Below are 27720 nucleotides of genomic sequence, written 5' to 3'. Positions count from 1 at the left end.
TTAAGGGATTTTAAGATTCTGAAGTATTATGCTAAAAACTCAATAACTTAGATTATTATTTATAGTTTTGCTGAATAGTTTCATGTCCGCTTACCTTAGAAACGTAAAATGCGATGGCAGTGTGCAGATGGGGAGCATGTTAGCTTAGCTTGGTAGCTTCAGCTAGCTCTGGAACTTCCAGCTCGGTGGCGGCAGGTCCCGCCTCGGCTCCACCTCTTTGCCCTTATTTGGCGCAGGCGGGAGTTGAACTCTGACGTCACTGTCGAGCCGTTAGTGGCCGACTCCGCCTACTAAGGGCTTCACGGCAAGTCTGCAGAATTCTATGGGTGGCGTCACAGACCCTACGTCCATTTATATATAGTCTATGGTCCTACCATTACAAAACCTAATCACCACTTCTGACTCTGAAATCATCCAGCAGTTTAAATCCAACTCTGACACAGAATGATTCAATTGCTTCGATTAGCATTAAGAGCAAGTGCAATAAATAAACATTGCCATGGAGTTTTAATATTGTTACTCACTTTTTTATTTAAGCAGCTTTATTCATACCAGCCCAGATACAACCCAATAATTAGCACGTGTTTAAAAAGCTGCCTGAAGACCACAGAGGATGCCGACCACAATTTAGAACATTTACAAGCAAAAAAAGATTAAATAAACAGGTATTATTCATCACAACCTGGCAACTATTGTGTTCCTATTATTGACTTAATAAAGGGTGCCATATTAAATAGTAAAAAAAAATCAACTTATTCAAAATACTCTATATTATGTTGCATCAAGCAAATTAAGGATGCTAATAGGATACAATTAATCAGGTGCAAACAGGCTTGAAACTTTTCACTGTTAGGCTCTGATATTCGCCGGGGCCTCAGAAAAAGATTGTGTAAATGGATGGAGCAGTTAAGTCCCCGACTAATGTCATAAACACTAATGAGTACAGTCTCTTCAGAAGGAGGAAAAACAATAAACACATGCACAGGGGAAGCAAAACAGTTCAACAGCATACTGGAGACTCACTGTCCTGTTCCAGCATCTCCAGAACCAGGCCTCATGCAATTATCGATGCTGAGACACCAGCATGTCACCACTATGGGAGACTGGGATTTCCCATGCACTTATGGGCACCAGTTACAATATGACCAATCAATAAAAGATGGGCAACCAAAAAAAAAAGAGAAATTCAGTTTAAAAACTTGACAAAAGCACTTTATAGGGAATTGAAAAAATAACAACATTCATACAAAACATTAATCCATTAACTTAAACTGTTAAGTGCCAGAAAACTATGCCTTTCATACACCTGATCAAGTCATTGAAAAGCTTTCACCACCAGAGGTGACGTTGAGAATAACTGGAAGACAGAGGAAGCAGATGCTGCTGTTCATCCGGCGGACACAGCAGGAGGCCGGGCGCTCTGTTGGGACCGGAACAATTACCTACTGTCTATCTGCATACGAACTTAAGTTAACAGGTAGTAAGAAACCCTCAGATTTCTGACAGAGTGACGCGAAAGGATTCCGCAGAGCTCTCAACAGCTAGGATGAAGGTGTCCTCGTTGGAGTAGTGCTGGATCATGTTGTCGTCCATGTTCACCAGGACCCTGAGGGACAGGAAACACATCTCAGACCAGAGGCCCCGTTACTTTGAGGCAAAGTCTACAGTGAACAGCGCTTCTGAGGTCATCTGCATATCTATTTCATTTCATCCCATGAATGGTAATGTTGGTCTGTAGGTCCGATACCATGATGTACTGTGCAGGTCCCTCCATTAAGGAGGCTGTTGTTGAATTGCAAGCTGTTTTTAACATTATTCAGACTCAGCTTGCTGAGCTTAAGCTTCTTTTAAATGTTGATAAAACCAAGGTAATGCTCTTTTCAAAAGCTAAAAATACACCAGAGCCTGTTTTAAATATTGTAACTACGCAAGGAATACAACTTGAAGTGGTTACCTGTTACAAATACTTTGGTATCTGGCTTGATGATTGTCTCACTTTTAAACTTCATGTCAATAACCTGCTTAAAAAGCTGAGGGTTAGGCTAGGTTTCTTCTACAGGAACAAGTCCTGTTTCTCGCTTGAGGCCAGGAAAAGGCTCTGTGACCTTTTGACCTGTGCTGGACTATGGTGATTTGATGTATATGAATGCACCTGCCAATTGCCTGGTCAAGTTAGATGCTGCGTATCACAGAGCACTAAGATTTGTGACAAACTGTAAAGCATTAACCCATCACTGTACCCTGTATGCAAGGGCTGGTTTGCTTTCACTAACTGTACGGAGGCTCAGTCACTGGTACATTTTTATATACAAAGCCATGTTAGGGAAACTTCCATCTTATATCTGCTCCCTGATCTCACGGAGAATTGTAAGTGGCTACTGCCTGAGATCGAATGCTGTGGTTTTATTACATGTGCCAACTGCTAGGACTGTTTTAGGGAAGACAGCTTTTAGATGTGCAGCTCCTCTAACTTGGAACAGTCTGCAAAAGGAATGGAAGCTGAGCAATTTGGTTCCATTAAATGTTTTTAAAGCAAGGATAGATGCTATCCAATCGGAAACTGTTGGAACCTGTAAATGTTACTAGCTATGTAAACTGTAGTCGCTGTAAATATGCTGTATGATATCCTTTTTGTTTTTCTGTTATGTTTATATATGTTTCATGTGGAACCTACTTGCAGCAGGGCACCCTTGAAAAAGAGATCAATGATCTCAATGGGATTCACCTGCATAAATAAAGGTTTGAAATTAAATGAAATGAGGTCGTTACATGAATTTGGTTAAGACTGAAATATGTCAATCACTTGGGGAAGATGGGACAGTATGAGAGTACAGCAATGAAATACTGTACGTAAATACACGTTTGAGGTACATGACCTGGGACTAAATATACAGCTACTCAATACTTCTACAGTTCAGAAGCAAATATTGTTCTTTTTACTACATTTATTTCACAACTCTTTTTTTTAACTTGTGTAAATGTAACAGGTTACCAGGCAGTATATAGTTAAACAAAAAAGTAATTAATGCATCGGAACTCATATATGGGCCATTGTGTAATGGGTACATTTTACATTTTAATATATTTTAAAGCTAAAACTTTTGTACTTTAATTTAGGTCCAATTGAATATGTAAATGCAGTACTTTTACTTGTAACAGAGTATATTTACACTGTTGTACTACTTATTTTACTTATCCTGTCTTTTAAGTATAATATCCACCTATGCATTATAACCTCAAAACTCACGACATCCCATCATCCTCAGCTACCTTTGTATTTAGTGCTACTCAGCAAATGTTAGCTAACAAAGAAAGCAAATATGGAGAACACGTTAAACCGTATCACTGCCAAATGCTCGTGTTAGCATTTAGCTCACTCACCCTTTTTTGCTTTTCTGGTAAACTCTGGCCTTCTTGTCAATAGGTAGTACATATTTCTCTGAGATCTGAGAGACATTAAAAAACACTATGAGGCCCTACATGTTTATTACCATCTCAAAAATAATTGTATTGATGATCTGGGGCAAAATGGATGTAGCTATGTTCCATTATTCAGACCAAAGCAGCGGAACAATATTTTGCTAATACTCACGGCCTCTGTCAGTGCGTTAAGGGTTGGGGAGCGCAGCATTAAGGCATCAAACACTTCATCACACTCCTTCCTCACGTACAGCAGGACTGGTGATGAGTAATGAATGGAGAAAGCATAATAACTTTTTCATTAAGACAAAAAAAATAAGGTAAGAGACCAAAATCCTGTAATGAGAAAAGAGCGACATTTACACACCTCTCCTTTGCAGATCCACTTTGGGTTTCTTAGGCTGAGGCACACAGACTTCCTCCTCAGCAACACATGCCATTCTCTTCATGGGAATACTAAACACACACACGGGCACGCACACGTTATTTTAGGCCTCATATGGACAATGGTAAACAATCCCAAATTCATGCAAATCCAAAAGATCTTCAAACCAGAAGTGTGAAAATAACAGTAGATATGATTCTTACCGATCTCTGTTCGCCTCTTCACTGTTAAAAGCGAACACCTGCAAATGGAGTTAAAGAGGAAATGTTCTGCTGATGTTCAGGTGTATATCAGTATGTAGTGTCTCTACTTTAAAGAGTCCTCTCCTGCTGATGTTCAGGTGTATATCAGTATGTAGTGTCTCTACTTTAAAGAGTCCTCTCCTGCTGATGTTCCAACCCAGTCTCACAAAAAAACGTGTAATAACTACGTTGGTCCACAACGTAGGACGTAGTATATCTACAAAAATGCCTCTGAAATTGTAAGATGCCTACGTTTTTTTTCACCATTCATTCCAATGGCTGGCTTCTATGTCACGTGATCTTCAAATTTCTCCCTGCAGAAAAAAAAACATGGCCGAACTTCGTTTTATTCTCGGTGTAAAATGCCTGTTTTAAGGTTAGTTTGGTCATTAAAATGCGTTTTGATGTCATTTCATGCGAGAAATATGAGTTGTTATTTCAGATTATGTGTGCAGTGGGTGTACATGATCTTTAGTTTGCTAGTTATTACGAAGATTACTTCAGGAAATTGTGTCCATTCAACGTTTTCATTGTTACCAAGATGGTTGCTAGGGACGCTGCTATCAATATTATTTCTGTTATGTTGTGTAAAATGGTGTTATCTTTATTGCTACCCCCTTCCCCGTCAATGTATAGTGTTGGTCCACAGTGCAAACGTATTAGTTATTAGCTAGACTTTTATTTAGCATCTCAAAATGTAAACAGCTTCATGCCCGGGAGGCGAAGACCGGCAGTCCGGCTCACTAAAATGTCCGTGCAGAACAATACCCATGAAATGGGATGGGACCACGGCAGACTGTCCAAAACTGGATTTGAACGGGTCCACCGCGTCCCCCCCTCCCCCACCCCGTCCCCAGAACTACACATGCTGGCACGTCTCTACTGGGAATTGTAGTTTTAAAAGACGTTTTCATATTTCCCATAATAAGAAGTTGCCAGTATTAAACTGTGTACATCCCTGGAGGACAGAGGGTGTCGTTTTTCTCATACTGATATTCTGAACAATCTGTGCTGTTGTATTTGCTGTAAAGTGTCTCTACTGTAGGCTAATTTTATTATATGTACAGCACTTTGGCTCGACCAAAAATCGTTTATAAATGTGCTATATAAATAAAACTTGATTTGATTTGATTTGATTTTGGAGGTTTAGGGGATAGGAAACACTCAAATTTAAAAAATATAATTAATAAATGGGTGAAAATTGCTTGTGCCCAATGGGCAGCATTAATATATACCCACACGACAGCTAAGGTCAGAAGAGCTTTATTTAACAGCTGGTCTTATGTCTGTGACCCCTCCTGTTGTTCATTGATAAGCCTGAAACATGCACTTGTCAAGGTTCAGAGGCACATTTTGCAAATCTGGCAGTAGCCATCGATCAGCTTAAGATAAGATATACTTTATTGATCCCAAGTTGGAAACATTTGCGTTACATCAGCATGTGTTACAGTTGTACATATGCAGTGGTGTTTATTTGTAAATCATTTAGTATAATCACACAAATTCTGTGTTTTATATTTAATAATTCTCTGTTCTTTATTTATTGATTGTTCAATACCTGACAAGGCCGGAGATGAAAAACTTGGGTCACAGGTTCCTCAACAGTGCATCACAAGACATCTTTCAATATTTGTGTACCTCCACCATTAAATTGTCATATTCTGCACATTTCTTATACTATCTACATCTTATAAGAGTATAATACATATGTATAATATCAGTTAAAATAAGTGCTTCAACATAGTTAACATTCCTGGAGGTATACACAAAGTTTTACATTCATTGCATAACTACACCATTTGTGAATATGTCAATGAACCTTAGAAAATCTTGAAAGGGATGTGCAAAATAGTCATTATATACAGTCTTTAATTAACTATTAGTAGAGAATAACGAGTAATGAATATACTTTATAGGGATCCTATTAATGTCTAATAATAAAAATAATGAAATTCAATAACATGCTTTAACCACTAGGTGTCCCTTTATATCAGGTGTGCACGTTTATGGTGTAAATACAGCCTATCTACCAATTGGATCAAATATAAAAGTCAGCCGAATTAGTGTTGATACTGCAAGGAGATGTATTGTGTGAAAATAAATGTAAGATGTTGTTTAATTACTGATATATTTATGATCCATGTCACGTTTTCAGTTCATCATGTTTGTCTCATCAAGGCTCTATAAATAGAGAACTACAGCAGATATGTAACATTTAATGCAGCCGAACCGTGTATTACAATGCCGTTATGTGATGACTTTCAAAGAGAAAAGCAGTGGACCAACACTAATAACGGTGTTGGTAACGGAAAATAACGTATCTATTGTGGTGATTGACATTATTCACCCACGGATCTATGGGTTAGGCCAGGGTATTGTTCTGCACGGACATTTTAGTGAGCCGGACTTCCTGTCTCCGCCGGTCCGATGTGTTTTGAGATGCTAAATAAAAGTCTAGCTTGTACCTTTGATTTTGTTAAACTAATAGGTAGGGGTGTAACGGTATCCGTATTCGTCCCGTACCGTCACGGTTCGGACGTCACGGTTCGGCACATGCAGTCACACGGCGAATACGCCTTTTTTTACGAGTGGGAAAAAAGTCTGTCACTCAGGGCAGTATTACACTATATATAATCCAGGGGGCGGTATTGCGCCTAAAAGCCAGCCGCCCGTAAATAACAAATGAAGAACAAGAACAAAACACAACAAAACGAACACAATATATGAAGAAGAAAAGTTAGTATCTATGGCGAGTTCACACAACACACAGGAGCTAGAAGACCCACCTGCTTCTTTTAAATCAGGTGTGTGGGAACATTTCGGGTTCCCTGTGGACTACAACAATGATGGGGTGCGAGTTGTGGATCGGACGAGGACGGTGTGTCGGCGTTGTTCGACAGCGGTGCGGTATGCTAGTGGTAACACGTCAAACATGCTCAATCACATCCGAGTCAGTCTCAGTCCCCAGCGAGAGGGTTTTCTCGACGGCAGGTGACATAGTTACCGCCAAAAGATCTGCCCTCACTACTGACAACATAGACAAACTCATCTTTTTGAAGAACAACTTGAAAATAGAGTAAAGCTTGAGTACCTTTATTTAGGCATAATGGCCTCACACACTCACAAGTTAATTACACATGTTAGACATTGCTCCTAAAAGGTACAGATTTTATTTTGTTTTATATTATTGTATTTATTTTATATTTTGACATCAGGAGATGTTATACAGTTCTGTATTGCCTTTTATTGATTGTGATTGAAACACTTTCTTATTATTTATTTTAATATTTTCAAGACATTCTTTTTAGCTGTACAGCTTATTTAACCTTTTTGTTTGACATTAGCCATTATAAATAATATGGCCATCTGAGTGTGTGTGTTACTGTTTGTGGTTTGTTTTTAACTGTGTAATACAGTTAATGATTCCAAATGTTAGAGTTCCTTATTTTCATACCAAAACTTGCACGACTGTTAAAAATAAATAACAGCAAAAACCGAAACCGTACCGAACCGTGACCCCCAAACCGAGGTACGAACCGAACCGTGACTTCTGTGAACCGTTACACCCCTACTAATAGGCCTACGTTTGCACTGTGGACCAACACTATACATTGACGGGGAAGGGGGTAGCAATAAAGATAACACAATTTTACACAACATAACAGAAATAATATCGATAGCAGCGTCCCTAGCAACCATCTTAGTAACAATGAAAACGTTGAATGGACACAATTTCCTGAAGTAATCTTCGTAATAACTAGCAAACTAAAGATCATGTACACCCACTGCACACATAATCTTAAATAACAACTCATATTTCTCGCATGAAATGACATCAAAACGCATTTTAATGACCAAACTAACCTTAAAATAGGCATTTTACACCGAGAATAAAACGAAGGTCGGCCATGTTTTTTTTTCTGCAGGGAGAAATTTGAAGATCACGTGACATAGAAGCCAGCCATTGGAATGAATGGTGAAAAAAAACGTAGGCATCTTACAATTTCAGAGGCGTTTTTGTAGATATACTACGTCCTACGTTGTGGACCAACGTAGTTATTACACGTTTTTTTGTGAGACTGGGTTGGATGTTCAGGTGTATATCAGTATGTAGTGTCTCTACTTTAAAGAGTCCTCTCCGGCTGATGTACAGGTGTATATCAGTATGTAGTGTCTCTACTTTAAAGAGTCCTCTCCTGCTGATGTTCAGGTGTATATCAGTATGTAGTGTCTATACTTTAAAGAGTCCTCTCCTGCTGATGTTCAGGTGTATATCAGAATGCAGTGTCTCTACTGTGACATGTCTCCATGCCTTAATGTTCAAAAAGCTCTTTATTTATCTCATACACCTCTTTTCACCCTCTCTCTGAAACCAGAGCCCTGTGTGTGTGTGTGTGTGTGTGTGTGTGTGTGTGTGTGTGTGTGTGTGTGTGTGTGTGTGTGTGTGTGTGTGTGTGTGTGTGTGTGTGTGTGTGTGTGTGTGTGTGTGTGTGTGTGTGTGTGTGTGTGTGTGTGTGTGTGTGTGTGTGTGTGTGTGTGTGTGTGTGTGTGTGTGTGTGTGTGTGTGTGTGTGTGTGTGTGTGTGTGTACACTCTGTGACAAGTATTAGACAAGTGAGTATTTTGTCATGCAAATTGTCCAGCTCCAAGCTGTATGAACTTCAATTCATATTGGATTTAACCATATCAGCTGTGTATTTGTGTGAGGGAAGGTGTGGCCTATGGAGGTCAACACCCTATATCAAGGTGTGCAGAATTATACACACAGCTCCACTTCGACACCAAAAAGGTGGAGTTGGGGATCTAGTATGGGCTGATATTATTAAAGATGAGCTAGTTGGACCTTTTCAGGTTGAAGATGGACTCAAAATCAACTCCTGAACCTACTGCCAGTTTTTAGAAGACACTTTCTTCCATCAGTGGAACAGGAAAAGGTCTGCATCTTTCAGGAAGACCATGATTTTATGAAGGATAATGGTCAATCGCATGCATCAGTACTCCACTGTGTGGCTAGCCAGTAAAGGCCTTAAAGATGAAAGAATTATGACATGGCCCCCTTCCTCACCTGACCTTAACCCTTCCTCACCTGACCTTAACCCTTCCTCACCTGACCTAAACCCTTCCTCACCTGACCTAAACCCTTCCTCACCTGACCTAAACCCTTCCTCACCTGACCTAAACCCTTTCTCACCTGACCTAAACCCTTCCTCACCTGACCTAAACCCTTCCTCACCTGACCTAAACCCTTCCTCACCTGACCTTAACCCTTCCTCACCTGACCTAAACCCTTCCTCACCTGACCTTAACCCTTCCTCACCTGACCTAAACCCTTCCTCACCTGACCTAAACCCTTCCTCACCTGACCTTAACCCTTCCTCACCTAACCTAAACCCTTCCTCGCCTGACCTAAACCCTTCCTCGCCTGACCTTAACCCTTCCTCGCCTGACCTAAACCCTTCCTCACCTGACCTTAACCCTTCCTCACCTGACCTAAACCCTTCCTCACCTGACTTAAACCCTTCCTCACCTGACCTAAACCCTTCCTCACCTGACCTTAACCCTTCCTCACCTGACCTTAACCCTTCCTCACCTGACCTAAACCCTTCCTCACCTGACCTTAACCCTTCCTCACCTGACCTAAACCCTTCCTCACCTGACCTAAACCCTTCCTCACCTGACCTAAACCCTTCCTCACCTGACCTAAACCCTTCCTCACCTGACCTTAACCCTTCCTCACCTGACCTAAACCCTTCCTCACCTGACTTAAACCCTTCCTCACCTGACCTAAACCCTTCCTCACCTGACCTAAACCCTTCCTCACCTGACCTAAACCCTTCCTCACCTGACCTAAACCCTTCCTCACCTGACTTAAACCCTTCCTCGCCTGACCTAGGGCGAGTAAATGTTATTCAGCTCGAGTTCAGGGCGTTCCGAGCTGAATAAGGCCGTCAAATTACGGCAAGAAGCCCCCCTGGCGGAAACACTGCTTGTGATTGTTATTGAAGAAAAGGGTGGCTGTATTGGTAAATGATTATTTATTTTTTAATCTCAGAAATGTTTATTTGTACATTTTGAGTTGTTTGTTTATTATTCTCACTTTAATAAACGGGAAAACAAACAAGTAAGATGGGAACATTTTCGTTTTTCCTTAAGCTACATATTCATTCTGAACAATAGTTCACCAGAACTACGATATAGTTGCGTTCACACCAAAAAGCCCCAGGAACTAAATTAGTTCATGATAACCTTTTCACCCCCTTTTCAGTCCCTGCTAGAGAGCAGGGACTTTCGTGGGAGAAAAAGGTTCCTATTTCTGATTGGCTGGGAGGATTGCAAACCACCCCCGTAAAACTCCCAAAAAGTTTTGTGAAGCCGCCATTTTATTATCCTCGCATTGCATTATTAGCATTAGCCCAGCGCAGAAACGCAGAGAGACTAACATATGGCAACACAAAATAAAACATGGGAGCGGTGGAGATGAGGAGGTGTCGGCGTTCTGGCGATTTACTCGGAAGGCTTCAGTAGAAGCTGCGGGGAGTCCCAGCAGCTTCTACTGAAGCCAGTCCCCAACTACGGGGACTTCCGGCCGGGGACTTTGGGCGGCAGTATACGCCGTGAAGTGGTTTGCGGCCTGCGGCCTGCCAGTAAACCCAAAGCAGAAGAAGAAGAAGTGACGTCAGCGGCTTCATTTGCCTAATCCTCCCCCAGGGACTTTTTCCGGTGTGAACGCGATCTGTACTTAGTTCATGAGAACTAAAGAGTTCTCATGAACTAATGGGAAAAGTACTGCGGTGTGAACGTGCCTATTGACTGTGCAGACATACAGCTCTGGAAAAAATCAGAAAAAGAGACCACTCCGAATTTTTCTTAAATCAGCATCTCCAAATGTATGGCAGCCATTCCATAAAAGTGTCTGTTGAATTCCAACACAAGCACACCTCATAATGAGGTACTGTATTAAAGAGGAAAAGTATAAAAAGCACTGCTGTGGTCATCCCTATCCTCTTGCCATAGGATCAGCTGGATGGCAAAAACAGTAGTGCTACCTCAAACAATTGACCATGCCTAAAGAGTTGAAAAGAGATGTTTTGAGTGAGGAAAAAGAAGGGTTCAATTCTGGTTTTACTGGCAGAGGGATACAGTTAGCGTTAGGTTGCTTCCATCCAGACAGCGGTTCATAAGAACAAGGTCAAGCAGCAGACATTGGGGACAACAAAGCTACAGACCGGCAGAGGGCGAAAACAACTCTCCATTGACCATGATGACCGCCAACTCTTTCGAATGTCACTCAACAACCGTAGGATGACATCAAGTGACCTACAAATAGAATGGCCAACGGCAGCTGGGGAGAAGTGCACAGCGAGGACGGATCGAAGCAGGCTGAAGTCTCACAGAGCTAGAAACAATCCCTTCATCAATGAGAAGCAAAGAAGAGCCAGGCTGCAGTTTGCAAAAGACTAGAAGGATTGGACCGTAGAAGACTGGAGTAAGGTCATCTCCTCTAATGAGTCAAATGTTCATCTTTGTCCGACACCTGGTCGGTGGAGGTTCAGTGGCGATCAGGGGGTGCTGGAACAGGGAAGATTTCTCTTTGTGAAGGATGCATGAATCAAACCAGGTGCAAGGTTATCCTGGAAGAAGTCTTGCTTCCTTCTGCTCGGAAAATGTTCCCCAACTCTGAGCATTGGTTTTTCCAGGAGGACAATGCTCCCGTCCACACAGGTCGATTAAGGTGTGGATGGAGGATCACCCGATCAAGACCCTGTCATGGCCAGCCCAATCTCCAGACCTGAACCCCATTGAAAAACCTCTGGAATGTGACCAAGAGGAAGATGGATGGTCACAAGCCATCAAACAAAGCCCAGCTTTTTTAATTTTTGCGTCAGAAGTGGCATGAAGTCCTCCAAAAGCAATGTGAAGGACTAGTCGAAAGCAGGCCAAGACACATGAAAAATATATAGAGCAAAAAAATAAAAACACAAATGTGCATTTTACTCAAAGACATACCTATAAATAAAAACAAAACAGCGACTGATAATGCTGCAGTGGTCTCTTCATTTTTTCCAGCGCTGTAGATATTCTCTTAAGAAAGCACTGTATTTGTGTGCGTGCAGGCGTGCGTGCGTGTGTGTGTGTGTGCGTGCGTGTGTGTCCCTCACCTGTCCAGCTCTCTGCAGGTTTCCAAAGTGCACGTCAGGAATGAAAAGCACAGGCTGGGAATCCAGGTCCAGCAAGGCTTTAAACAGCGTGCTGCCCGCCCTCTGGAAGGGGGGGGTCTGCCCTGAGCTGCCATTTTTCCCTATTCAGACAGAGTGTGAACTTGCATCTGTTGCCAGGCAACCATTCAAATTACAGAGTACCAAATGTTTGTACCCTTCATCTTCTTCCTGAGCTGTTTTTTCTCTTCATCACGAAGCTTCCTCTCAGCACCCTGCAAAAAGCACGATGGACAGAACGTGAGAGGATGCTCATGGAGTTCCAATAAAGGGTCCAGAGTGACCTCACCTTGTCACAGAAAACCTTGATCTGAGCGAAGGCCCTGTGGATGGGCCTGCTGCTGCAGCTGCTGTAGCTGTAGCTGTCCACCTGGATGATCAGAGGCATGCCCTTCACTCCTTTCTGCGACGAGAAGTCTGTGCTCAGACAGTTCACTGAGATAAACACCTGGGGGGGGAGGGGGGCAGAGAGGTAGAACACAGATCAGCTTCTGGAGATCAATCTGCGCTGTAGATATTCTCTTAAAAAATTTTTTTTTGGGAAAAAAGTCAAACTTTTATTTTGAAGGCCCGATTTTCTAACGCTGTGCATGCAGTCGGCGTTGGACTGCAAGTACCGGAGACCATAAACTGTTTTGAAAACATCTGTCACGTAGTGATCATCTTCTCAATAAAACATCTTTGCTGATGTTTTTTCGAGTCTTCTGGCCAATCAGAATCAAGATTGTTGCCGGAAGTCCCCACGGAGAATAACTTAGCGGTAGAACTATTCTTCAAGATTCAAGATATTTTATTGTCATATGCACAGTAAACAGACAGTTACACCGTACAATGAAAATCTTACTTTGCTAGTCCACCCTACGCAAGTAAAATACAGGAATATAAAAATAAATAAATACTACACATGGCAACAGCAGCATAAAAGGGCACATAAGTAGCAGCAGTTTAAAATATATTTAAATAGTATATAAATAGTTGTATTGCACATGGTTCACAGTGTATCAAATATTGCACGGCAGACAACAAGTGCACTATGCATTGTTAAAGTAGGTAGTGCAAATGGTGAGTGTCAGTGTGTCTGTGTAGCACTCACAGTTCAATCAGTGTGTGTGTGTGTGTGTGTGTGTGTGTGTGTGTGTGTGTCTGTGTAGCACTCACAGTTCAATCAGTGTGTGTGTGTGTGTGTGTGTGTGTGTGTGTGTGTGTGTGTGTGTGTGTGTGTGTGTGTGTGTGTGTGTGTGTGTGTGTGTGTGTGTGTGTGTGTGTGTGTGTGTGTGTGTGTGTGTGTGTGTGTGTGTGTGTGTGTGTGTGTGTGTGTCTGTGTAGCACTCACAGTTCAATCAGTGTGTGTGTGTGTGTTTGTTTGTGGGGGGGGTAGCATGTTCATCAGCCTGATGGCCTGTGGGTAGAAACTGTTTGTCAGTCTTGTGGTCCTGGATTTCAGACTCCTGTAGCGCCTGCCTGATGGCAGGAGAGTAAAGAGTCTGTGCTGGGGGTGTGTACTGTCCCTGATGATGTTGTGTGCTCTCCTGGTGACCCTGGTGGTGTAAATGTCCTGAAGTGAGGGGAAGGATGCTCCTGAGATGTACTGTGCAGTTTTTATCACACGCTGGAGTACCTTCCTGTCCTGAGCAGTGCAGTTTCCATACCAGACTGTAATGGAGCTGGTAAGGACGCTCTCAACTGTACATCTGTAGAAGTTGCTGAGTATTTTGGATGGCATGCCACACTTTTCTCAGCCTCCTTAGGAAGTACAGTCGCTGCTGGGATTTTTTTAATATTCTGTTGTGCATTGTGAGACCAGGTGAGATCCTCGCTGATCCGAGGAATTTAAAGGTTTTCACCCTGTCCACCTCTGTCTCACCTATGTATGGTGTGTGCTGCACCCTCTTCCTCCGTGGATCAATACTCCTTGGTCTTGTCTGCATTCAGGGAGAGATTATTGTGCTGACACCTGGTCACCAGGTCCGCCACCTCTCTTCTGTACGCTGCCTCAGCCCCACTGGTGATCAGTCCAATGACAGTCGTATCATCTGTGAACTTGACGATACAGGTGTTGCTCTGGGAGGCCACACAGTCGTGTGTGAAGAGGGTGTACAGCAGGAGACTCAGCACGCAGCCCTGGGGGGTCCCTGTGCTTACAGTTTTAGTGCCTGACGTGCAGTTGCCAACTCTGACTGACTGGGGTCTGTCTGACAGAAAGTTCAGCACCCAGTTACAGAGAGCAGGTGTCAGTCCGAGAGTGAGGAGCTTAGCATAGAGTTTGTGTGGGATGACCGTGTTAAAGGCTGAGCTGTAGTCAATGAAGAGGAGTCTTGCATATGTATCCTTGCCCTCTAAGTGTGTGAGGGTGGTGTGGATGACGGTGTTGATTGCATCGTCAGTAGACCGGTTCTGACGGTACACAAACTGCAGAGGGTCCAAGGTGTCTGGAATGTTCTTCCTGATGTGGGTCATGACTATCTTCTCAAAACACTTAATCACTAGGTGAGTGCGACAGGACGATAGTCATTCAGCCAGGTCACAGTGTTTTTCTTTCGGAGGGGCACTATGGTGGTTGTCTTGAAGCAGGTGGGCACAAAAGCTTGTGCTAGAGACAGGTTAAAAATGTCAGCAAGCACATCAGCCAGCTCTGATGAGCAGACCCTGAGGGCACGCCCGGAGATGTTGTCTGGGCCGGGTGCTTTCCGTGGGTTTGTTCTCCTCAGAACCGTACGCACCTCTGCTGATGTCACAGTGAGTGGTGAGTCCTGTGTGCGCTCTGTGGTCACAATCCCTCTCTGTTGGTTGGTGTTGAGGGCCTCAAAGCGGGCATAGAACTAAATGTAACTTATCTGGCAGTGTGGGTTGGCTGGTTGTGACCCCCCCGCTTCTCTGCTGGTAGTCTGTGATGTGTTGCTGGCCTTGCTACATGCGTTGGGAATCTGCGGTGGAGTATACATCCATGTGTACAACTTCAGATAAAAATGAACACAATGAAATATGACCCCCGGTTTGATGACTGACAGGTCACAGAACAATGGGGGCTATCTACCCTTACCCACAAAGTAATTCACACAGACAAGTTCAGCTGTCAGAACAAAGTGAAAAACAAACAATGGCATCAAATATTATTAATATGTCGGGTAGTAATATATTTATTTATTTTCTTCTCAGAGTGTACCAGAATGCATAGTTTGTTAGTATTTAAAAAATCTCCTGGGGGGAAATCCCCCCAGACCCCCCTTCTGGGATTGGGTCACGTTTGTATGTGATACATTTCAGCTTTGATTCCATCATCTCATTAAACCTTTTTTAAAAGCATACTATAGTTCTGTGAAGGGATATAAGGGATATATGCACTGTACTTCACTTCAATTAATATTGTATGCTGAAAAGCATATATATATATTACAGCACGATTTCTTGTTGAATAGATTTGAGTGGTTCAAAATGTTGGGTCGCGATTTATTGACAAAGTAAAAAGTGGGTCCCGAGGCCTGACCAGTTGAGAACCACTGCTTCAGAGCACCTTTGGGATGTGATGGAACCAATGATTCCCATCATGGATGTGCAGCAAACACATCTGCAGCAACTGCGTGATGCTATCATGTCAATATGGACCAAAATCTCTATCTATATATACACACAGTCAGGGCCGCCCCTCCCTACAGGCCAATCACGCAGGCTGCATGGGGCCCCGCCTTGCGCAGGGGGCCCCGCCCAGAGGGCCTCAGCTGCTGTGCGCAGTTCTCCGTGAGAGTGAGAGGTGACAAGGGGAGCACATGTGTAACCCGACACCGTTGCAATGAATCGACATCTGACCAATCACGGCTTTGATACGGCCACTAGTGCAGGTGAAGAGATGTCGGTGAAAAGACAGTTTCAGTCCGGGGCAAGCAAGAGGGGGAAAAAAACAAAACATGAAGAAACTAGAGCATCACTCGAAGGTGGGTTATTGTTTGAGTCAAATGTACAACTTGTGAATGTTGTATAAGTCAAATTGCCAATTGCCATATTAAAACATCAGCTGCAATTCACGACATGAAGAAGGCAGTCTCTGCAGAGCATACAGGCTAATGGAGATGCAGTTATTTCCAGCATTCTTTATGTAACATTCATTCAAGTATGTGATGCCTTGTATCTGCTAATGTACAGGAGGAAGAGTGATACACTGTCTGTTTAGTTGGCTTACATAACAGTTAAAGTTTGCAGCCTAAAAAACATGGAGCATTTTTTCCCCTTTTATTCCTTTTTATGTCTATTTGCACATTTCATGGTGACGCTCAGCCTCTCCCCTTAAGGCAAGGCAAGTTTATTTATATAGCACCTTTCAACACAAGGCAATTCAAGGTGCTTTACAAAAATGAAAGACATTCAGACAAAGGCATTTAAAAACAGTAAAAGAAACATTAAAATAAAAAATACATGAATAAAAAGTACATGAATAAAAAGTAAACTTTTACTCCTAACAGTCATCATCATGTCAACCACAACACACAGAAATACTGATAGAAATGTGTGTGTAGTTGTTGATACATTGCTGACAGAGGGAACTATATTTGAATACAGATTTAAGAAATATCAGTTTTTGAGCATGTCATAAGCATGTTTTGTCTTGACTATATTACAACAATATTATAATAAAATAATATATTTATATTATTGAATTGATTATGATTATGATTATGATTATTATTATTATTAGTAGAAGTAGTTTATTTGCATTAATTATATTTTAATCTTTTTGAGGCTAGTATTTGGCAGGAAATGCAGATGTACCTGTAAACGCATACTGAATGACATACATGCACATTTACCTCACTGTATAAAAAAGTAACTGTGTTGATAATAATAATAAACAGGAATTATATTTGCAAAGTAGCCTACTTTGTTTCCAAAAACAACTGTCGGTTGGGGGGGGGGGCCTCATCTCACAATGTCGCCCCAAGTTGGGCGGCCCTGCACACAGTGTCGAGCCATCAGGGCCCTCTAGACCCAGAGGGCCTAAGATATTCTACAAAATAATATTTAAAAACATTAAAAATATATTTTGTTTAGTTATATTTTTCATTAGTTTTACCAAAATAACTTGATTTAATTGTATTTAAAATAACATTTCCAAAGAAATAAATCCTTCGAATCTGCCTATTCAGTTTCTGTTTGAATGTGAAGGGTTAAATTAAAGAAGCTCCTTTAGCCGTCTCTGCGAGTTACTGTGAAGATAGGAGCTGATTGGTGGTCCTGCTGTAAATTTACAGAGGGCCCGCTATAGTAACTGAACGAAAGAGTAATGTCAAATGACTGTACAAATGACCAATCATATCTTCCCTCTAAATGGGTGGGTTTTATTATCGCGGACTTTCTGACAAGTTCCGCCCGCTGTGAAGCTTTTCTATGGGCTCAGAACAGTCTCATAATACACACATGCACACAGAAGGATTCACACTTGTATTTCCGGATCCGCACTTGTGTTTTTCAATGCACACACAAATGTGTTCCGTTTCATATACATGTAAATAAAATCCAAATACAGAAAAAAGTTTTACATATGTATTTTTGATCCTCAAATATTTTTTTCCGTTTCAAACCTCTGAACCTGCAAACACAACCCGCTTTCTGTGCACGGATCGCTGTGCATTTGTGTGTGGGTTTTTTTCTATCTATAGCCAATCAGATGTCTCATTCATTCTAAGCCAATCACATGAGCGCGCCCCCACGAGGGTATGATTTATTGCGTTCATGACACTTCATATATGCATTTTGCGCAGTCCGGTCAGCTCGCTAAACAGAGGGCGGAGCATCAGGTGATCATACAGAGCTGCGTGTCTCCGTCAGACTCAGCAGCTGATCTGATCTCTCTCTCGCGTCCGGTTATACTTCACTCGCGTTTATGTCCATATCGATCAGATCCAGCTCTCCTGGTCGGCCTTTATAGAGAGCACCGATCAAACTATTAAGAGTGAATATCGGCCGATAATGACCGGCGGGGCTCCTCCCCCCCCCGTTGACAGTTCACTGTCTAGCACTGGCTTCGTAGTGCACTGATCGATAAGGCTAAGCTAACCTGTAGCTGCTCCCTCCACACTCACAACAACTTCATACAGACATCAATAAAGCAGCTGTATTCACCGTACAGGAAACACACATTTAAAACGGTTTTGCCTGCCGTTTGTGTACACAAGCATTCATCAATGGTTCGGAAAGTGGCGCTGTACCTTAATACGTCATGAACGCAAGAAATCTACCCTCGTGGGGGCACGCTCATGTGATTGGCTTAGAATGAAGGAGACATCTGATTGGCTATAGATAGAAAAAATTACAAGTATGAATCGGCTGACCGTCAGGGGAGTCTCAAAAAACCCACACACGAATGCACAGCGATCCGTGCACAGAAAGCGGGTTGTGTTTGCAGGTGCAGAGGTTTTAAACGGAAAACTAATATGTGAGGATCAAAAATACATTTGTAAAACTTTTTTCTGTATTTGGATTTTATTTACATGTATATGAAACTGAACACATTTGTGTGTACATTGAAAAACACAAGTGTGGATCCGGAAATACAAGTGTGAATCCTTCTGTGTGCATGTGTGTATTATGAGACTGTTCTGAGCCCATAGTTTTCTTGTTTCCGTAGCAACAACAACTTCCTGTCAACATCGTAAACTCGCCTTCAAAATAAAAGCATGCCAAATTACACTTAAGGCAAGGCAAGGCAAGGCAAGGCAAGTTTATTTATATAGCACTTTTCAACACAAGGCAATTCAAAGTGCTTTACAAAAAATGAAAGACATACAACTGCAACGACAGTAACAAACACAATGCAATTTCAATTTCAAAGAACACAAATTGGGTTATTTACAGGAGTTGTTTTGTGTGGTAGAGGGTCGCTTTCATTGATGCGTTTTGCACCCCGGGCCGTTGTTTTGATATTCCGCTGAAGTATAGGCTGTGACGTAATAACTTTTTTTCTTTTTCGAGGGAAGGGGTGGGGGTCAGAGGGCCTAGGTATAAAAGTCACGGCTCGCCACTGCACACACATTTACGGTATGTCCGACAGTGGCTCAGTCAGTAGGGACTTGGACTGTCAGCTGTAGTTTTATCATGCCAAAAAGCTGCTGTGTCATTTATTGCACCTCAAACATTGAAAAAAATCCAGAGTTACGTGTTTCTGTACTTCCTCTAAGAAAAAAGGACAGTTAAAGAAGAGCTCTGTGGCTTCAGGCTGGAACGGCATTCAAATGACAGCGTTGTTTTCCCCCAAAAGTGGGTGGGGCCGTAAAGTGACGTAGATGTTACTCTATGGATATTGATCGCCTACTACTATATTTAACCATATATCGAGCCAGATCGTCAATTTCCAACGATTTAATGTAATTGTTTGCCTGTCTGGCCATTGTAATCGGGCTCTTTGAAGATCCAAAAATCCACGGTTTTCTTACATTTCTGATCGGATTGGCAAAAACTTCAGAATTTGTATTGACCGCCATTCAAATTACAGCTTTGTTTTCCCCCAATAGTGGGCAGAGCCGTAATTTTTGCCGGAAGTGACGCATGTGTTACTCTCATGTATCCCCCAAACCACACACCCCTTCAAAATAAAAGCCCTATAGTTTTCCTGTATCGTTACAGGAAGTGCTGGAAGAGGGATGTTTTTTCAAAATAAAAGCCCTAGAATATTAAAGGTGGGGTAGGTAATTTTGGAGAAACCAGCTCGAGTGCGCTAGAATTTGAAAATACACTGCCGGAAAAAATCTGCCACTTCCTCACAGAGCCCCTCCTCCAACACACACGAACGCGCACATGACCAATGAGGGCACGAGATAAGTTTGTGCACAGATGGAAGGCTGACAGGCAGGTAGGCCATCCAGTTACTTTAGCCGGGCCGGCTCAGATGATTGGTCGTGCTTTTTACAGTACTACGGCTTCCACAGATGAAAACAAATGTATGGATTTTTTGTCAAAGCACTTCAGATATTCATTGCTATCGGGATGTTAAGAGCATTCCATGGAATATAACAAAAAGTGTATCTCGAGCCGGTTTCTCAAACTTACCTACCCCACCTTTAACACACATACACACAACTATTACTTATACAACTACTACTTACACCACCACTACTACAGTAGATATATAACTCCTTCAGCCTACTTTCAGCTACAGAAATTCAACTATTAAATTATTCAGCTATTTCAGGTCATTGAGGTGATACATTGTGTTGTTTCTTAAGCTTCATCTCTATTTTTCCTACTCTTCCAGTTTAACATTCCACTTTAAAGTTTTCCAACAAAATCAGTGCCCTGAATTTGAGCTTCAACTATTTTGATTCAAATCATTTCACTTTTCTGCATTTTCCCACTAAGTTCAGCAACACATTGACTTGGTTTCTGTAAATAAAAAGCAGCTACAGAGACCCTTCAACTAATAAAATATTCTGCTTTTTCAGCTAAATTCAGCAACAAATGTACGCAGCTTACATCATTCGCACGCATTTTCAGCAGGAAATGCATTTTCTAGTTATTATTGTGTGATCCTTATGTCGGCCACAAGAGGATGAAGTGCTCCACTACCCGACAATGAGCCTTCCAATTCCACCTTCCATATTCTTTTTTAGACCATTCCCATTGTTCGCCACAATATACACTATAAGAGTTTTTTTATTTGAAATAATATTTATTTATCTTGAAACATACAAAAAGAAAAAAGAAATTGCTATCTAGATTGAGTGTTGCAACAGAAAATAATTGACCTGCTCAAAGTAGTGTTGTCAGCAGTTGAATGAAAATTATTTATTTCACTGGGCAAAACTTTTGTTTCGGTCTTGTTTCTAGTCGTTCTTTTATGTCTTATCTACATTTATGTATTGTTGGAGAAACCTATGATTCAAGATTTTCATTGCACAACTACACTGTAACTGTGCATATGACAAATAGAACATTTTAACCTTTAGATGTTCTTTGTGGCCTTTTACTTGGAGTACTGCTTAACGAAACACAGCTGGAGCAGTTATTGTTCCACAGCTGAAATAATGATGTGTGTGTTAAAAGGTCTATCATGCAAAATGCACTTTTGTATGTCTTTTATACCTAAATGTGTCCCTTGGTCTGATGCTCCCTCTGTCACCCCTTAGAATTCTCTGAATATTCTGCGGTTTCATGGAGCAATCTCCAGGAAGCTCTGATTTTTTACTTACACAAAGAAAGTAAATGACAAAACCAACAAGTCATGTGCCTTAGTGCATGTAAGAGTAAATAAAATAATCAATAGTGAAAGCAATTGTATTTGAAATGTGTGTTTGTAGATCAATCATTTCTTGCTTTTATTTTAAACAGCAACTTACCCTATACTTCTGTTGCTTTTTACCTTAGCTTCTTCACTGACATCCCATGTGAAAGAGACAGCATTGTAGGCAATTTCCTCCACGTTCCCAATCGTGCTGAAGCTCTCCTTGTAGTCAGCTGCATGTAGAGTGAAGAACAGAGAGAACTGTTTCAGTGGATGTTGGACTCGTCAACACCAAAACCAAGTCAGTTCCACAATTCTCTACGCTAACACTGAAAAACAGTCATTAATCCTAAACAATTCAACAGTCCCTTTTGCATACTGGTTTCTGTTGATAGTTTAAACGATCATAGTTCCCTCGCCAATATCTTATTTTTAATAGCTGTGAAATTATATTTTGTTCAAGTTGCCCAAAATTTCACACAGATCATGATAATGTTTGTTTTTTTAAATTAAGTTATAGACAGTGGAGGAAATAAGTATTTGATCCCTTGTCGATTTTGTAAGTTCACCCACTTACAAAGAAATGACAATCTATAATTGTAATGTGTTTATTTTAACAATGAGAGTAAGAATATCAAAAAGAAAATCCAGAAATTGACATTATATAAAAGATATAAATTGATTTGCATTTAACTGTGGGAAACCAGTATTTGATCCCCTTGCAACCAACAAGAATTCTGGCTCCCTCAGACCAGTTACATGAGTCCATTTCCTTTCAAAAATGTACTCATAATATCAACTTGTTGCCTGTATAAAAGACACCTGTCCACAGAATCAATCAGTCAGATTCCAGCCTCTCCACCATGGACAAGACTAAAGAGCTGTCTAAGGACCTCAGGCACGAGACTGTAGACCTGCACCAGGCTGGGATTGGCTACAAGACCATCAGCAAGTAGCTTGGTGAGAAGGAGACCACTGTTGGTGCGATCATTTGAAAATGGAAGAAAAGTCAAATGGGCATCAATCAACAATCAATCGCCCTCGGTCTGGGGCTCCACACAAGATCTGGCCCTGTGGGGTATGATGATCAGGAGAAAGGTGATCAGCCAAGAACTACACGGGAGGAACTTGTTAATGATCTCAAGGCAGCTGGGACCACATTCACCAAGAAAACTATTGGTAAGACACTACACTATAATGGATCAAATCCTGCAGCGCCCTGCTCAAGAAGAACATGAAAGGCCGTCTGAAGTTTGACAATGAACATCTGGATGATTCAGAGAAGGCTTGGGAGAAGGTGGTGTGGTCGGATGAGACCAACATCGAGATCTTTGGCATCAGCTCGACACGCCGTGTTTGGAGGAAGAGAAATGCTGACTATAACCCCAGAACACCAACCCCACCGTCAGCATGGAGGTGGAAACATTCTGCTTTGGGGTGTTTCTCTGCTAAGGGGACAGGACCACTTCCCTGCATCGAGGAGAGGATGGACGGGGCCATGCACCGTAACATCTTGTCCGATAGCCTCCTTCCCTCAGACTCTGAACATGGGTCATGGAGGGGTCTTCCAGCAGGACAATGACCCTGAACATACGGCCAAGGCAACACAGGAGCTGCTAAAGAAGAAGCACATTCAGGTGAGGGAGGGGCCTAGCCAGTCTCCAGACCTTAATCCCATAGAAAATCTGTGGAGGGAGCTGAAGCTTCCAAATGCCAGGCATCAGCCTCAAAACCTTCAGGATTTGGAGAGCATCGTCAGAGAGGAGTGGACCAACATCCTTCCTGAGATGTGCACAGACCTGGAGACCAACTACAAGAAGCGTCTGACCTCTGTGTGTCCAACAAGGGTTTCTCCACCAAGTACTAACACATGTTCTGCAATGGATCAAATACTTATTTCCCAAAGTTAAATGCAAATCTATTTTGATCTTTCATATAATGTCAATTTCTGGATTTTCTTTTTGATATTCTTACTCTCATTGTTCAAATAAACCTACCATTAAAAGTATAGACTGTTCATTTCTTTGTAAGAGGTGCGTCCCCTGGATGCATAGATAGTGAGATTTCTGCGCCCCAACACAGGTTCCATCTGCCACGGGAGGACAGAACGCCACTTGTCTTGAGTCCTGATGGCACTACAAAATATTATGGTGCATGCAGTTCTGTAGGAAAAATATTACTGTCAAGTTTTTTTTTTAAATGTTAGCATCGACGAGGTACCCATAAATTGATTCTTGTGATATCCCTACAAACAACAACAGAAGATATTTTACTCATTATCAAGCATAAGCAGGCGGTTTTATTTTGTGTAGCTGCATGGTGGAACCGTTATACTTTTTGGCAGCTGAGACTCGTGTTTCCTATACCCTGAAGATCTGTCTCTCTAAAAAGGTCACAAAACCAGTTGGAGGGGATGTACTAACTATTTATGTTTACTCTTTGCTTTTTGGGAAATATTGGAGACCTTTACCCCTTTGGAACTTGAGCCCTTTCTTTTAATCAAAATAAACCAAGTGGAACTACTACCAACATCTGGTTTCATTTCCAGTTCACATTCATATTTTTAAGTTCATCTATCATATTTCTTCGGTCAAACAATTTAGCCAACAAATCAAGTTGCAAATTAGCAAACATTTCAACATTGAAATTGTTACCTCCAAAAAGTCTCAACTCCTCATCAAATGGGCCTATTTTCACCCACATAAGAAAGATTATATATTTTAAAGTTAATACTATTCTGGCATGAACTTACAACAGACAAAACCACCAGAGTCTGATACCTCTGCCACATTCCATCAAGTTTTCAACCACAGGTTGAGGCCTGCCTCTGGCTTCAGTCCAGGCCCCCACCTATTTCACCCGTTAACGTCTATGCAAATGCAGACCCATTGGCTGTTTATTCATAGTGCTCTTGTGGGAATCGTGGATTGACAGTTATTCAAATTGTGTCGGGTTTCCCCTCAGGGTATGTGACAGGATCCTGTTGAAGGCTCCTCCAGGTTTACCACCTACTTACTCTCTTTTTAACTCTCTGATTTTGTGGAGCTCTGCTGTTATAATATCTGTAAGTGTGACATTAAATTCCTTTTGTAATTTAGTAATTCCGGTTTAACTTAAAACCCCATCAAGCCATGAGTGTAGCAGAAGAGCTCACCGATGTCCAGGACCCTCTGTTTGGCAGTGTGCTGGCGGGAGTGCCAGTATTTCCAATTCTTCAGCTGCTCGTCTCTGCACTTGTCTTCTCCAAAGACAACCATGATAACACTCTGAAGTAGAAACACATGTATACAAGATATGATACATTAAAACACGTTCAAAGGAGTAACAATTTATAAAAACTAATATTACATTTGTAAGTTTAACAAGATCTAAAGCTCCTCAACAATAAGCTGAAAGTAAAACCCTGAACTGTAACCTATGCTTCCTCTCCATGACCCCCCTCCTCCCTCACCTGAACAATACTGTCCCGCTGCAGCTCAGAGCCTCCCCTGGCGCATTGCTCATTACTGGATGGGCCCCCATCAGGCGCTGGTCCACTCACCCGCACTTTGCCTTTGGGCTGATTTATTGACGATTTGCAGTTGGCCTTGGACAGTGTCAAAGCGTAGAACTGGCCCCGGTTCATGTAGGCCATGGGCCCCTCCCCCTGCCGCGGCCGCAGCGACATGCTGGCCTCCAGACAGTACTGGAAGTCGTCACTGAACATGAACATGTGAGGAGCAGATTTAATAAAAATACAGTATCTCTTGGTACAAGAACAAACAGCATTCAAAGAAAGCAAGAAATGGACCATGAGGCTCTAAACAAACTGATTTTGTTATGTATTAAAAGGTTCTCCCATACAACAGCAACTCTTTATTTGACAAGTCTGGTATTTTTTTTAATTTTGTCAGCAAATACCCAGGAAAATCCCAGAACCAAAAAGTATTTTGTGAGTATTGAAAGCTTGATATATCTCATTCCTCTGGGCCATAGAACAAAAAATGGTCCCCAAAACAAGACCGCACGTACTGATCCATGCATGCTGGGCAATATGATGATTTTCATATTTATATATCTTTTCTATTGTGATATTAATTTCTCAACATTTTCATTTTCATTTTGTGCTTATGTCCCTGAAAAATATGTAGGTTTAACGTTTGTACCTATATGTGAATTTTGACTTACGTCGGTGTGCTGTAGTGGAATTCATCTCCTGAGGAGGGACATCTGTTGTACATCTGTTAAAAAAGAATATTTACTGTGCTTCAGAAGAAGAAATGCTACAAATGGGATCCTGGTTTACAAAGTGAGACACATGATCACCTCCACCTCACCCCCTTGTATGACAAGTCTCACCTCTCCTTCCACAGCGTCCTCATATATATTGTCTGGATTGCTTCTTTGTTCATTTTTCAAGAACCCAGCACGGGACAAATAGTAGTGGCTCTGCTCGTAAACCATCCTTGTCGGCTCTCTGGGTTCTTCTCTGTAGGAACCTCCAAAGCAGGGAACTCCCATAGATGTGTGGCCCTCGGTTTTGACCAGAGGAAGAGCTGAACCACCTTTACCATTTCCTCCTCTGGTCTCTCCAAACCTGGAGCCCTGGTGTTCTGCAGTGTTGCTGTTGTTTAGTGAGAGGTTGACAGGCATGGATCTGAGAGCCTGAACATGGGGATCTAACATCTCCAAGCTGCCGCCTTCATCTGGCCCATCAGCAGAGGGGTCTGTGGGTTTGACTCCGCTGGGGCCCTCTCTCCTCTCTCTGGGTACCTGATAGGGTTAAAGCAAACACACAAAACGTGTTTAAAACAAATCAGAATGTATTTAGACACTTTATATTTGGAATAAATGAGAAACCATACGTTCAAAGTCCATCAAACGTGTCAATTAGTGAGCACAGTAAGTGCACGAGAGTAAACGCATATGCAACGTTGTCTGGTTTCAGTTCGGACTGTAACACCACATACAGTATGTATTTTGAAGTCCATATTTGCCACTGATGTCAACCATTGGCCAGTAATTGTTTGGCAATTAATTAAAAAGTTTACCAAGGCAACCTGGAAAATGTTATTGTCAAGCCCAGTTATGTCATTGGTAAATTGGCTGTGATGTCACACTTTCCACACCTTGTAGTAGTCGTACAGCAGTCCCAGAGCTGCGGCACTGTCCTCGTCTCCGTTGATGCTCATCATGGCCTTGGTCGCAGCAGTCAGGGGGTTCTCTAGGTAGCTCTTCCACGCCTCATCCTCGCCACTGAACACTCTGCGAGACGGCGCCAGCACTTCATTTGGTACCAGCCGTTTACTGAGAAGGCCACAGGACAACGGGAAGAGAGCGATCAAGCCATGTTGTCACTGCAAAGCCAGTCTGTCATTACCAGCTGCTGCGTCTGCCAAGCCACCAATTGTGCCCCAGGCTGTTTCTCACCAAACTTCAATGCAATTGTCCGCTTTATGCTCTATGTGTTTATGTTATGTTCACTTCAGTATATTATAAATACACAACAAAAACGTGTTCTGTAAACACCAGGGTGACACAAGAGTTATTTCCAAATATATATATATATATGTTGTAATCATTCAGGGAGGGTAGCAAGAAGAGCAAACATTCAACAGTCTTTTTATTTACTGTAAAGTAAAAGGTTTTTCTACTAATAATTGAACATATCAAAAATATATCGCTTAACTAGAGCCCATTCAATTAAAAAAAAATACACTTTATTATTATAGTTATATTCATTATGTGATTAATTAATTAACTCATTTTATATGTAGTACCACAGCTTGATAAGACAGGATTCTTATCAAGCTGTGGTACTACATATAAAATTAGTTGATTAATTAATCCTATTAAATACATGTCAGGCTATGAGAGAACAAAGAGACAAAAGACATCTAAAATATTCCTAGCACTAGTAAATGTTGCAGTAAAACTGACAGAGGTTATTGCTCGCAATTTGAATGTAATATGTCTTACCTGTCCAGGTCCATGTTGCCTCCAGGACTCTCCGGTGTTCTCTAGGACTTGCTGGAGAAACTGGACTTTCTAGTTAGTGCAGGTAAGTTTGTATGGGAGACTGAGAAAACTAGGCGTGTAAGAGGCTGGTTCTATTGAACCTCTCAGGCAAAACAAGCAATTAAGTCCTCTGTTACCTACGTGCTTTCATGCATTTAACTACATTTGATAGCAGTTCAAATGTAAGCATCTGTTAATAAATAAAAACAGCTCCATTTATTGCTCTTGTCAGGTTGTTAAGCTATCCTGGTGAGTG

The 27720-nt window shown here is 41.8% G+C and overlaps 1 protein-coding gene across 3 annotated transcripts; it reads right to left on the bottom strand.

Annotated features, from left to right (window-relative positions):
* Positions 1–505: 505 nt before the first annotated feature.
* Positions 506–27720, bottom strand: LOC117556922 (grainyhead-like protein 2 homolog). Of its 3 annotated transcripts, none has more exons than XM_034232522.1 (15): positions 27426–27720; positions 26576–26753; positions 25806–26219; positions 25635–25687; positions 25009–25165; positions 24622–24733; positions 21606–21700; positions 12552–12710; positions 12420–12477; positions 12206–12345; positions 4009–4046; positions 3788–3876; positions 3593–3678; positions 3382–3446; positions 506–1606 (listed from the first exon to the last, which is right to left on the bottom strand). In XM_034232522.1, exons 1-15 carry the CDS (start codon positions 27437–27439, stop codon positions 1492–1494), a joined length of 1773 nt encoding a protein of 590 aa, XP_034088413.1. In that variant the 5' UTR covers positions 27440–27720; the 3' UTR covers positions 506–1491. The 3 variants fall into 3 exon arrangements, with proteins under 3 accessions (XP_034088413.1, XP_034088412.1, XP_034088415.1); XM_034232521.1 differs by having other exon boundaries at positions 24919–25165; positions 27426–27439; XM_034232524.1 differs by lacking the exon at positions 3382–3446 and having other exon boundaries at positions 24919–25165.

The sequence above is a fragment of the Gymnodraco acuticeps genome, unplaced genomic scaffold (genome assembly GCF_902827175.1).
Source record: "Gymnodraco acuticeps unplaced genomic scaffold, fGymAcu1.1, whole genome shotgun sequence".
Lineage (NCBI taxonomy): Eukaryota > Metazoa > Chordata > Actinopteri > Perciformes > Bathydraconidae > Gymnodraco > Gymnodraco acuticeps.
This window is presented reverse-complemented; position numbering and strand designations above follow the sequence as displayed.